At 49.1% G+C, this 13915-nt stretch overlaps 1 protein-coding gene across 2 annotated transcripts in view; it reads right to left on the bottom strand.

Moving 5' to 3' along the window:
- The window catches only part of DPYSL2 (dihydropyrimidinase like 2), a 119248-nt gene that overhangs the window by 29774 nt on the left and 75559 nt on the right, over positions 1 to 13915 (bottom strand). For both annotated transcript variants that reach the window (XM_060102592.1, XM_060102593.1), the window contains exons 4-6: positions 3333 to 3497; positions 848 to 909; positions 278 to 358 (exon numbers count right to left, since the gene is read on the bottom strand). In XM_060102592.1, coding sequence (XP_059958575.1) covers positions 278 to 358; positions 848 to 909; positions 3333 to 3497 — 308 coding nt within the window. The remainder of the gene's footprint in view (positions 1 to 277; positions 359 to 847; positions 910 to 3332; positions 3498 to 13915) is intronic.

Here is a 13915-nt window from a genome sequence, read left to right as displayed (position 1 = left end):
GGGCTACAGTGTAAAATATCTATACGTGGACATCCACGGGCAGCCACATCACAGTGCTGAGAGGAAGGACTTCTCTGTGGAAAGGCTACATGTCCTACAGAAGATGCCGAGCGGCACGTGCACCCCCAACATCCGCACTGTCAGTGAGGCTCTTTGCACAGTCCCACTGGGTCACTCCGCTTTTCCCCACCGGAGCTGAGCTATGAAAGCTGCTCCCCTCTCGAGCCTGCCTCTCACCCCGTGGGTCACGTGGAGGTGATGAAGAGAAAGCACATACCTCTGCAATGATGTCGCCGTTTTCCGCGTGGACTTGAGCAATCGCTCCAATGTCCCGGATCACGCTCAGGACTTCATAGATCTGAGAGAGGGAGGGGGTGGGATCAGAGACGGGGACCTCTGTCTTCCTGGTCATAAGTACAGCACCTCCCTGACAGCCACAGGGACCCCTGGCTGCTTCTATTAAGGCCGGCTTTTCTGACACGCCCGAGGGCAGTGTTTCTGGCCACAAGTGGCAGAGGTAATTAACAGATAATTAACAGAGGCAGCGTAACCTAAAAGGGCTTGAATTAGGAGAAGCTCTTGGTGACACCTTCTCTGCACCAGGTTTGCTGAAGAGGGTCGGGGAACACCTCTCCGTCACACTGGCCCATGGCAGGTGGCTGATTCCAGAGCTTGGTGGATCACCTGTCCTGGGGGACCAGGGCACTGGGCTTGTACCGTCCCTAAAGGGAGTTACATCAGGGGCTTCATCCACCAGCCATTTCCCGTGAGCACTCACTGGAGGCAGCTTTCAAGACAACAGCAGTGGTTCGAACATACCGAATGCCAGTGATCAGGCTTTTCTTACCTGGGAATCCGTTAGCTGGAAGCGATCTTTGAAAGCCATGTACACGAGGAAGGAGTTTACCCCTAGTGGACAGACAAAACAGAGAGGTGGAGACGTGATCAATAGATAAACCAATAATCTGGAAGGGAATAAGGAAGTAATAATATTATGCATATGTATGCAGAGAGACAGAAAGTCAGAGAAAGAGGGAGAGACAAAGAGAGACAGAGATGGAGACAGAGGGAGAATGATAAAGCGAATGTGGTAAAATACGAACAACTGGCGAATCTGGCAACAGGGTGCCTAAGGATTCTGTTTAGTATTTTTACAATTTTCTCTAAAGTTAAAACTATATCAAACTTTTAAGTTGTCCGTGTTTATACACCCATGTTCACAGCAGCATTACTCACAATAGCCAAAAGGTGGAAGCAAAATGTGTCTGTGGATGAATGGATAAACAAAATGGGGTCCAGCCACACAATGGGATATTATCCAGCCTTAAAAAGGAAGGGAATTCTGACACAGGCTACAATATGGAGATGAGCCTCGAGGACATTCTTCTAAGGGGAATATGTCAGTCACAAAAGGGCAAATACTGTAGGAGTCCACCTATAGGCCAAATTCATAGACACAGAAAGGAGAATGGGGGTTGCCAGGGGCTGGGAGGAGGGAGAAGGGGAAGTTATTGTTTAATGGGGACAGAGTTTCATTTTGGAACGATGAAGAAAGGTCTACAGGGCTTCCCTGGTGGTGCAGTGGTTGAGAGTCCGCCTGCCGATGCAGGGGACACGGGTTCGTGCCCCGGTCCGGGAGGATCCCACATGCCGCGGAGCGGCTGGGCCCGTGAGCCATGGCCACTGAGCCTGCGCGTCCAGAGCCTGTGCTCCACAGCGGGAGAGGCCACAACAGTGAGAGGCCCGCGTACCGCAAAAAAAAAAAAAAAAAAAGAAAAAAGGTCTGCAGATGGATGGTGGTGATGGCTGCACAACAATGTAAATGTCCTTCATGTCACTGAACTGCACACTTAAAAATGATGAAGATGGTAAAGTGTACACTATGTTGTATTTTACCACAATTAAAAGTGAAAAGTTAAAAATAAAAGTTGCTCCTAACCATTGTGACTTTAACAAGAAGATGAATTAGAAGACCCTGCAGATGAAGATCTATAATAAATGTCGTTTCTCTGGTAAACCGATTGCCTTCCAGGCTGATTTTTAAGAAACGTTTTTAACAAGAAAAGGGCTGTGAGTGTGACAAGCAAACGTCACAGTTCTCACCCTGGCATTTTAGAGTTCTTGCTTCCAGAGGCACCAGACCAAACATCCCTGCTTAACATTCATCACAATGGTAAACAACTGTTCTGACAACCTGCTAGCCTTGGAGCTTAATTCAAGTTGTCGGGGGTGCTGGAAGCTGCCTGGGTTCAATGCCTCAGGACATCCCTGCCCTTGTCCCCTGCTAGGCAACAGTTGCTATGGGAACCCTCCAGGCTGATGTGGAGTAAATTTATTATAAGTCTTGAATCCATTTGAGTCTCGGTACTCTCAAAAGTGAGAAAGGTCAAGGGTTACCTAGTTGCATTCACATGGGACCTTCATGCTGCGATGAATCTTAAGGTATCTAACCCAATACCCTCATGTGAGATTTTTTTTCCTCATTGAGACTCATAAAATTTAAGTGATTTGCCCAAGGTCATACAGCTAGCTTCTGGAAGAGCAGAGAGATGTACCCAAGACTCCAGATTTTTATGCTAGGCTTTTTCTACCAAATCTATGGATAGCTACCAGATCCACGCCTAGATTTTACTCATAGCTCATGGCATTTCTGAGCCTAGCAGTCCCAGAACCCTAAAGCATAGATGCTTCCTTGACGATTAGGATCCAAAGAGGTCAACAGGTGACCCCACGTGACCTCCAGTCTATAGCCAAGGTCAAGGAGACGCCCAAAGATGATGCGGTCTGGTAACACCACCCAAACCCCCAAGGTTCCTGTGGACAAGAAAGTCCCAGAGGCACCTTGAGGTAGTTAAGATTTCCTCCAGCCTCCCTGGGAATCTTTCAGAACCCCATCCTTAGAATCTTCCTCCCCAACATGGTCCTATGGACAAAGACAGACCCCGCAGGTGGTCCCAGAGCCTCATCACCCTCAAATCTACCCTGATTCTTCTGGGTTTGCAGGAAGAGACTGCTCAAGTCCTGTACTCAGGGTCCTGGGCTCTCTCCTAAGACTGCCCAGAATCCTCCCTGGGATATCCATGTTACCCTTTGAGGGCAAATCACTCTCCAGCCTGGCTGGCGCACACAGTTCGCTCACACCAGTAAGCTGTGACTAGCTGTCTGGCCACCTGCAATCAGCACGAGCTGCAGCCTAAGCCCTCCCTCCTGGCAGGCACAGGGGTGCGGAAGGCACCAATCAGCACTCTTCCCAGAGCTCTCCTTCAGAGCTCAGCCAGCTCGTGGGCTGAGAAGGAAATATCCCCAGAAGGCGCTGGGGCAGGACAACCTACCGTGGTCCTTCACCAGGGCCTCCATCTCCTCCTGGATGCCCTTGTGCCACTCGGTGATGTCCACGTGCAGAGAGTAGTCGCAGCAGGACTTGCTGTCGGCCCATTCCCTCCACTGGTCAAAGGCAGCCAGCAGGCTGGTCCCAGGCTCGGGAACCACATGGTCAACTAGAAAGGAACAGACATGCGTCGTCACCAACAGGAGCTTCAAGGGTTGCGGGCCAGCAGCTGTTTCCCCATTTCGACCCTGAACCAGGGCTTCTTGGGTTCAAAATTGAGATGGTGATCTTTACAACCAGATTCTAAGAATCCACTTAAGCCAGCCGACTACCCAAGAAGGAGAAAGCAGAAACTTGGCACGGCACGACTCTTCCAGTGAAACCACGCATGACCTGCCCTGATCTGATTTCCCAGCTCAAAACCTCTGAAAGCACAGAGCTCGGGCACATTTCAAGGACAATGAGTCCTTACGGACAATGGCAGTGTCAGATGGCGGGCCAGAGCCGGCAAGCCCTTCCTTGTGTTGATAGCTGGCTTGTGAGACGCCCCCTACCAGACGGCAAGGAACTTGAGGATGCTGGACCGGAGCCACGCAGACGGGGCCTTTTAGAAGTTCCCCAGCATATCCACTCTCTCATCACCACTCAGATTTCTGTGGCATAATACCACTTTGTAATTTAAGGGAGATCTTTCATCCTACAAGTTCAAAGCATTTGAAAACTGCGGTTATTGTTATATTATTACTGAGGTAGGCTGATACAGAGGACAGAGGCCCCTGGAGTCAGGCTCACCTGAGTCTGTTTCTTGCCCCCACCCCCCACCAGCAAGGTGAGCTACTTAATCTCCACTACCCTGAGTTTCTGTGCCGGTTGAAAATAGGGATATGACGTACCCCATACATTTGTTATGAGGACTCAATGAGACGGCATGTCAACCTCATGTCACGCCCCGATTTAAATCCTCCAACGGCTTCCCCTTACTCTTCAGATAAAAATTAAAGCTCCCACCAAGGTCTTCAAGATCTTGGCTTGGTCCCTGCCTACCTCTACAAATCATCCTGGACCGTCTACCCCTTGCACTCTGATCTCCAAACACACAGGCCCTCTTTCAGCCTCCTCCCTTCTGCCACAGGGCCTTTGCACGTGTTGTCTCTCCTAGGTCCTGAAGAGCTCTCGCCCAGTTACCTTGATGATTATGACTCATCTCCTGCACAGAGACACTGAAATACAAACTGAAAGGACGTGTCCAAGGTTGAATCAAACTTACGCAACCAAGAAGACAAAACCCAGGACTCTTGATGCCTAAAGCAATGAATCATTCCTCTAAATATTAGATTTTCTACACCCAGGTAAGCAGTTCTCAGCTAAGAAAATGCCAGCCCAGGCAATGCTAGTGAGCTCAGATTTCTGAAGTGGATCAAATCTTGCAGACGCTGCTCAACTGTAATCAACTGAGCTTGGCTTCATATGCTTGAAAATACGGACATCTAGGCTGAATTTTCTTTTGACAAAATTTACTTTTTATAAGTAGTAGTATATGTAATTAAATGGGTAAATACATTGCTGGTATTGTAATACATATAACATATAATGTTACCTAACAAAACCAATGAGGATATACACTTCTAATACAAGTCTGCTCCATCTGTAAAATACTAACAGAGAAACTCTGACAAAGTGATTTCAAGTTTTCTTCTTAGATTGTGTCCCCCTGCCCCTGGCAAAAAGAAAAAAGAAAAAGAAAAAGAAGAAGAAAAAAAGGACGAAAACCTGACTCTGTAGCAATCACAGTTTGGGCAGTATCTCCCTAGTCACGCCCCTGGCTTCATCACCTGCCCTCCTCCAAAAAGCCTTTGGTAGCTGTCCACCATCTCTAGAGTGAAATTCTAACTCCTTTTCTTGGTCCTGAAGACCGGTCCCTGCTCATCTCTCCAACATAATCTCTGCCACCTACCCCCTGCTCACCACCTTCAGGCCACCCCGGCCTTGCTTCACTCTTTGACCCGCCCGACTCCTCGACCTCCAGGCCTTTGCACAAGCAGTGCTCTTTCTTTGGAAATCCATTCACCTTGCTCCTTCCTTGGGCATCTCGTTTTTCTCCCTCTGATTGGGTGAAATGTTACCATCCAGGGTCACATCCTTCTTCCTTCTGATTGGGTTAAATGTCACCATCCCAGGGTCGCACCCCCATGTGCAGTCGTTTCTGCATCGTTTCCATACTTGCTCTCTGACTCTCCCCCTCCCATCCCCTGTCGCTGGGATGTAAACTCCCTCAGAGCAGGGGGTAGGTGCCTAGACATAGGAAGTGCTCAATACCTATTTTCAACAAATGAATGAATGCTCCCTTCCAGCTCCCACGCCACCCTGTAAGATCAGGACATGCCCTCCTGGGAACACAATCAGATTTTCCTGCTCAACTCCAAGCATAGGTAAGATCATCGGGTGCTATGCTCCTTGAAGTTCAGGGTGTATAAAAATTATCTTGAGAGCTTATTAAAACCCAGGCTCTGGGCTTCCCTGGTGGCGCAGTGGTTGAGAGTTTGCCTGCCGATGCAGGGGACACGGGTTCGTGCCCCGGTCTGGGAGGATCCCACATGCCGCGGAGCGGCTGGGCCCATGAGCCATGGCCGCTGAGCCTGCATGTCCGGAGCCTGTGCTCCGCAATGGGAGAGGCCACAACAGTGAGAGGCCCGCGTACCACAAAAAAAAAAAAAAAAAAAAAAACACCCCAGGTTCCTGGACATCACCCCCAGACTTTCGGATTCTGTAGGTCTGGGCTGGGACCTGAGAATCTGAACTTTTAATAAGCTCCCTCGGAGCTTCCACTCTGAGCATCACTACCTGAGGAAAAATCTTTTCCCACTGATTTCTTCTGCCAAACCGCCATTGACTCCTGCCCACTTTACCATCAGGGTCCTGTTTACTACACAACAGCATCATCACTGACCAAAACTATCTGGTTCTCTCCATATCCAAAAGCAGCTCGCAGAGTTATGAACCCTTGAAAACTCAGGACACAGGCAAAGCTGAGGGCTTCAGGGAAATAAACACATTTCCTCCAAGAGCTAATGACGCTCAGAAACGTGTCCACGAAAAGCCTCCACGTGTTTTCCCACAGTTCTCTTTAAATAGAAGCTCTCCTGGGAAGAGCGGCTCCAGGGAACAGGGCAGAGTGTCAGACTCATTTCCGGAGGGAGGAGAGATTCTCCTCCGAGGACAGAGCCTGGAAATGACTTGCATGGAACTCACAGGCCTTTCCCCTGGTGACTTTCCTAAGCCATCTGTCCCTGCGAGAGCCTGGCTTCTGCCTGACAGTTGACTTCTCTCCGCTCTTGTAAGACATCGACGGACAGCTCATCAACCCAGCCTGGCATCGGACCAGGAAAGGATGGCCTTTGGGGTTGGTGAACCCCAAGTTCTGATTCGGACTCCTGCTGCCTACCCCGCCTGCTGTGTATATTCCTGGGGACCCCCCTCTCTTCACATATAAAACGTGGGCATGAAACAACTACCGTTGAGTGCAGGGCTGTAAGAAGTTCAAGAAAGCGTGTGATGGGCTTCCCTGGCGGCGCAGTGGTTGAGAGTCCACCTGCCGATGCAGGGGACGCGGGTTCGTGCCCCGGTACGGGAAGATCCCACATGCCACGGAGCGGCTGGGCCCATGAGCCATGGCCACTGAGCCTGTGCGTCCCGAGCCTATGCTCCGCAACGGGAGAGGCCACAACAGTGAGAGGCCCGCGTACCGCAAAAAAAAAAAAAAGAAAGAAAAAAAAGAAAGCGTGTGAAAGCACCTTCCAAAACATCTGGTACACGCTGCGGCTTCGTTCCCTCGGGATGAGCTATTGGAAACACCACTGTGGTTTCAGGAGGAGGCCTGTGAACCTGGTTTATGAGACAGCCAAGAAGATGTCCCAGGACAGCGGCCTGAATTGAGGGGTTCCAACCAGCGTCCGGAGGTGCTTGTATTTAGAAGACACCAGCTCTTTCCAAAGGACTGTTATTACTTCTCTTAAAACTGTCAAAGGACCTACTTTTTTTAACAGCTTTACTGAGATATAATTCACATACCAGCCAATTCACTCATTTAAACTGTTCAATTTTTAGTCTTGTCACAGAGTTACGCAGCCATCACCACAGTCTAACGGTAGAACATCACCCAAAAGAGAAACCCCATAGCCATGAACTGCCCCTCCCCACACCCTCCCATCTCTGCTACTCCCAGCCCAAAGCAACCGCTAATTGGCTATCCGTCTCTACAGATTTGCCTACTCTGGATATTTCATATAAAAAGAATCATACAATATGTGGTCTTTTGTGTCTGGCTTCTTTCACTTAGCATAGTGTTTTCAAGGTTCATCCACTATCGCATGTATCAGCACTTCGGCAAAGTGTTAACACCACGTAAATATGCTGCTCCTGAAAAATTCAAATCTAGGACCTCTTTGGAGTCTGTAGTATTTAAAAGACCCTATTTTTTAAACTTCTTATAGTAATTGTAGATTCACATGCAATTGTAAGAAACGATACAGACAGATGCTCAGACCCTCCACCCAGTGACACCCCCCCAGCCAGGGGTGATGTCTTGCTAACCTGAGTACAACATCACACCTAGGAAGTCAGCCCTGACATAATCCAAGACCCCAGATTTTTAAAAAGCCAGCGGTTAATGTTTCTGATCAATTTGCATGGGGCCCTTCGTATTCAGAACACATAGAGATGCTAGAAAATCACCACCGCAGTCCCGGTTCTGGAATTGAGGTGGCTGAACAAGAACAACGTTCCAGGTCTGCTGGGGGGAGAAGCAGGTAAAGCAGGAGAAAGATGCGGGGGTGGTCAGCCCTGCTGGGTCCCCCCTCGGGCCCTCCCCCTGCCTCTCCGAAGCCTCACAGACAGACCCTTGTAGGGGCAGGTCTAGAATCTCCTGCAGTCCGTACACACACCACCGGCGCTCCCTGGGGCCTCGAAACTGCCAGAAATGCCCATCCCCAGCCTCCCCTTCCAGAATCAGCACCGCCTCATTCTCCAGGCCCTGCACTTAACTGTGTGTGCGAACACGCGCTGGCCTCGCCCATTTCCATCTTAGATAAATTAATGGACTTGAATTAAAAGCAAACCATCAGGGAGATAACAACACAAACCACCAGCTGGCTTATCTATGGAGTTTCGGGGCTGGCGTCTACTCAGCGAAATGCCAGGTGACCTAGTCAGCAGGGAATGGCTTTTGTTGGTAGAGAGATAAGAGCCTCTGGGGAGCCCAGCCTGACAGTTTTGTTCTGAAAAAAAGGCAGAAAGGGAAGAGAAAGCACCTGTGCCTGGGGATATGAGAGGGACACATAGGAGAGGCAGTGCTTGAGCTCCTGACCAGTTCTGCCACCTCCTCATCATGTGACTGTGGGCAAGATATTCAGCCTCCGTGGACTTGAGATTCCTCATCTGTAAAATGGGGTTAATACTAGTACTAAGCCACAGAGTTCTAGTGAGGTGTAAATGAGTCAATATGGGAACTACTCCGAAGATGCCTGCTACACGAACACGCTGCAAAAGACCAGCAGGTAGACAAAGTTACATTCCTTCATAAGGAAAACTCCCACATAAATCCCTTTGTGAAGTATTAAGATGCCTCTAAAGCACATGCTTCCAGGGCTAACTACTCGCCTTGCACAAATATACTGCTTCTCCCACAAAGCAAGGAAGCATTTTCCTAAGAGCTGGAACTATCTAGAACATTTTTTCTTATATAAATTTATTTATTTATCATTTACTTTTGGCTGCGTTGGGTCTTCGTTGCTGCGTGCGGGCTTTCTCTAGTGGCGGAAAGCGGGGGCTACTCTTCGTTGCAGTGCACGGGCTTCTCATTGCGGTGGCTTCTCGTGTTGTGGAGCACGGGCTCTAGGCACGTGGGCTTCAGTAGTTGCAGCACACGGGCTCAGTAGTTGTGGTGCACGGGCTTAGTTGCTCCATGGCATGTGGGATCTTCCCGGACCAGGGTTCGAACCTGTGTCCCCTGCATTGGCAGGCAGACTCCTAACCACTGCGCCACCAGGGAAGCCCCTAGAACAATTTGTGCCTGGTTTTCTCATCTACAAACCGATGATAATAATGCACCTCACCGCATTTCTGTGAGCATTCAATACGATGTAGTCTACCAGGTGCTAGTCAGATATGACCAATTACCATTCATATTCTCTTCTCTGTGTCCCCCAAAGCATTAATTAAGCAGGAGGACTGGCACACAGAAGGCGCTCAATAAGCACAGGAGAGACCAAACGTCACACATGCCTCTAGAAAGCAAGGTCTCGGCCATCTCGAGGACTGGGCCACTCTTCCTCCCAGGGGCCCAGCCATGGGACTCTGCGAATGAACACACCCAGCTTAGGACCCCTACCCTCCACCACAGTCCTTGTCACACACAGCTATCCCATCCATCCCTCCAGTCACCATGGCGACTGGTACATCCCAGCCCTCCTGAATGAATGCCGACAAGGGGCCCCCAGCCTTAGGCTAGCCCTGGCCAAAGAAAGGAACAACAAACTCAAGTGTAATTCACAGACTCTGAAGATGGGAAGAATGGCAAAAATAATGAATATTCATCAAGTACTTCCTAAGTGTCCAGGACTAATCTATGCATCTTCCTTGGATGATCCGGCTCAATCCTCACACCAGACCCCTGCAGTAGGAGCCATGGTGGCCTGAGTCTTCCGTTAAAGGAGCGGAGGGACAGGGAAGTTGAGTAAGCTGCTCACGTTACTTAGAGAGCACGGGGCAGAGGGCCTGGCCTGCGGGAGGTGAGCGACGTCCCAGCACCTGGGCTGCAGCCCTGCAAGGCCCTGGGCAGAACTCTGGAAGGTGGGCCATAACGTGGCCTCAGCTGGCAGAGGTGAACTGTGACCCCAGATGGGAGACTCCAGAGCCTCCATTCAGCCACTCCGGCTCAAAAGCAAGCCGGGAGGGGTGGCTCATCGAGAAGCAAAGTGCCGTCTCATCCCTTTACTTCTTGTAACGACAGCAAGTAGTTCAATAATTCAATAAACAGAGAAGAGAACTGTGTCATTAGCCTAACGATCGCAGGCATACTAACTGCTCGAACCTTGAGGCACTGGGGTCATCCCCTGATTTCTCTCTTTCCCGAACTTCCTTTAATGTAATCTTGTTTTTAAAACTAGACGAGTATATTCATATGAAGTAAGTTGAGCCATAGGAAACGGTTCAGTATCCAGTGATCGCTGGTAGAATCATTAAGCCAGATCTGGGGGGAATAAGGGCCGAGGCAGGAGCCAGTAAAATGTATTTATAAAACAAACAAACAACCTCTTAAGTGATCTTGTGATCAGCCAGCTTTGGAGGAAATGAACCATGCTCCTGAAATACTTAAAGTCTATTTGGGAAAAAAATACATTAAAAGGTACACATAAGGGTACTTCACTTCCCTGGCGGTCCAGTGGTTAAGACTCCATGCTTCCACTGCAGGGGGCATGGGTTCGATCCCTGGTCAGGGAACTGAGATCCCACATGCCATGCAGTGCGGCCAAAAATAGATAAATAAAAAGAAAGTCCATTAAAAAAATATTTTTTAAAATAAACATTAAATAAAAGGTACATATAGGAATGACGCTGCTCCATCCTTGGGCTGCTGCTCTCTTCCTGCCCTGTCCTCCCCGCCAAGCTCTGGAAAGGGTTGAATCGCTGTCAACGCCCCATGTCCCAGCCTCCCTTTCACACCCACAGCACCCCTATCTATCCCCTGCCTGAACACGCTCCAGGTTCATCCCAACCCCGTCCCTACCACCTTGGTGTGACTACCCACAGCACCACGGACCCTGCTTCCAGACAGCACTCCGCAAGTTTCCTGTGTCTCGACTCTTCCTGTGTCTTGGGCTCAGCACTCACTGGTGGATGGATTTGGGGACCCGGGCCCTCTTCGGTCTCCGGCAAATCCCCGTGACCAGCAGCTGGAGAAACAGGTGGGACCCCTATGCTGCAGCACCTGTAAGGGTGGCTCCTGCTGCCCCAAAAGAGCTACCCATCCAGAAGCTGCAAGTGGGCGCCTGGAGCTCCCCACACCTGCAGCCCATGCCCCCTTGCCCACCAGATTTCCCTTCCCTTGGCCTGGGCCTGGTGGAATGAGGTTGCCCCTTGCTTCCAGGCTGCTGGAAGGTAGGTAACCCTGGGAGCCCAGGAATCAGAGCTGGAGACAGAGGGTGAGAAAGGAAAGCTGGGGAGCAGGGCAGACAGAAGACCCAGATTCCAAACCCAGTGTTAGTTCTGATTCTAACGATGATCTTGGAAAGGCCTCTTGGCTTTTCATTCCATTTTCACAATTTAGCACAAAGCATAACCAAAGCTTCCCGCTTTAGGGAAACATATCCACGCCTCCAGAAATTTTTTTTTAAATAGGAAAGGGACAGTTAAATCATTTTCTAATTTCATACCATTTTATAATTTCATACCACTGTGTGTATTTATTTGAGAGCCACAATATCAACCTCACCTCGGTATAGCTCTGTAGTGGTCCCCAAAGTGCTCTCACATGCCTTATCTTGTGTGATGCTCAAACCAGGCAGGCAGGGTAGGTTCACAATGCTTGCACCACAGATGAGGAAATGGGGGCCATGGGACGTGCCTGCAGAGCTCGAATCCCAACCCGCCTTGTTTGACAGCCTTTACTAACCATCACCTTCTTGGCATATCTACGAACAGCACGCACCTCAACTTTCCAAACCTAAACCCTTTTCTATCATCGAAAACATATGCAAGTTCACTTAAGTGGGCAGCTAATGAACTGAACCCGGTGGGCAGAGGGGATACAGCCAATGTGGGTCATTGAAATTCAATTTGGGGCGCCAGGTAAGAGCTTGTCAAAATGTCAGCACCTTGTAAAACCTTTTTCTTTGAGGCTTGGTATAGCTTGCCCACGGCCTCCCTGCATGTACGATCAAAGGCTGAGCTAATGAAATCTATGTGTGGCAATGAAGGGTCATTTATAATGTGTAAATCCTTTAAGAGGATTTATCAACCCAATGATGCGCAGAAATCCTCTCCTTGACTCATCAAAAGCAGACGTGGAGAGCCTGAGAGCCCATCTGTAGACAACGTGCGGGTCAACCTTCCAGGAAGGGGCCCACCAGAGTCGACCGGTGGACATGAGGAGGGAAGGAAGTGGAGTCACTTTGCCAGACAGGGCTTTACTCCAAAACCAGCCTCTGTGGACTTGATAGTTTGCTCTCCGCTCACTTGAAATGGATGTGCGGAGTAGCGCCTGCAGGCAAGGCATCATCAAGCCGCGAAAGGTGACAATAAACCTGCAGCACTGCTTGACCACCAGGAGTGCTTAAAGGACTCCATGGTTTGTGCACAAGGATGGCACTAATTGCCCACGAGTTTTTTTACTAATTGCTTATTGATAGAAGCAAGGCCGGCACACTCCACTTAAAGAGACTGTTAATGGCTACAATAAGGTTCAGATCCAGAGACCCTTAGAAATGGTTCTATCTTTTTACCGATGAGAAATCTGAGTCCCAGGGAAGTTTCAAGAGTCACTAAAGACACATAAAGTGATGTACCAGTACCAGAATTAATCCCAGGTCTGAATCCAAAATCTGTACTGTTTCCTTTACTTTTTTTATAGCAGGATAAAATATTACCCATAATCCCACCATCTTAATCATAACTGTTCATCTTTTTCTATATCATCTTCCACAACTGCCATGTACATATGTTTTATGTGGGCGTACTCAAAAGGCCCACTTACTCTTAACTGTGGCTTTTTTCTTAATACCGCGCTGTCTCAGAGTCTTTGTAATTCCATTTTTTATGAGAACTCTTCTAAGGAGGATCTATCACAACTTTCTTCACCATTCTCCTACGTTGAACCTACAGACTGTTTCCAATTTTCCTCTACGATACATAATGTTTCTATGGACATATTCACGCAAATAACTTGCACCTTATGTTAAATGGTTTTCTCTGGAGAGGGTCCTAAAGTCAGAGTTGCTACAGCTCCTAATACAGACGACCCCGCTGCATTCCAAAGCATCACCACTTCATACCGCCTCTAGCCACGCATCAGAATGTCACCCCAGGCAGTGCTGGTATTTTCATTTTATTTGCTTGCTATTTAAGGGAGTAAAAAACAAAGCTCTTTTCACTATTCTAGGCCATCTCTGTTTCAGATAAATGGCCACCTTCCAAGACCTAAGTAGGGGACTAAGTAATACACAGAGAGCAGATCAACCAGCTGTACAAAGAGGTTACTGACAATTTAACCAGGATCCGATGAAATGGCTACGGCCACCATCTTAGTTCTCCTGTCCCCTTATCTCTGCTCTTAGCTTTGTCAATCTGAGCCCTAAAAGGATCCCCTGCTAAGGGCGCCTTGTTAGGCCCTCAAGACTGAGGCAAGGCAGCAGCCCAGGCCCCTGGGCCCCAAGTGCACAGACCGAAGCTGTGCTTTCTCTCAGCTCCATGTATGCTCACAGACAGACAGACCGACACTTAATAGGAAGTGCCAGCTCCGAAGCAGGATGATGAAATCGTGGCCCAGGGAGAAGGCAAGGAAAGCCAAAGGTGAAAATTCCAGCCAAACTCGTT

The sequence above is a fragment of the Mesoplodon densirostris genome, chromosome 6, assembly GCF_025265405.1.
Source record: "Mesoplodon densirostris isolate mMesDen1 chromosome 6, mMesDen1 primary haplotype, whole genome shotgun sequence".
In the NCBI taxonomy this organism is placed as follows: domain Eukaryota; kingdom Metazoa; phylum Chordata; class Mammalia; order Artiodactyla; family Ziphiidae; genus Mesoplodon; species Mesoplodon densirostris.
Note: the sequence above shows the minus strand (reverse complement) of the source record. Positions and strands in the feature narration are given on the sequence as shown.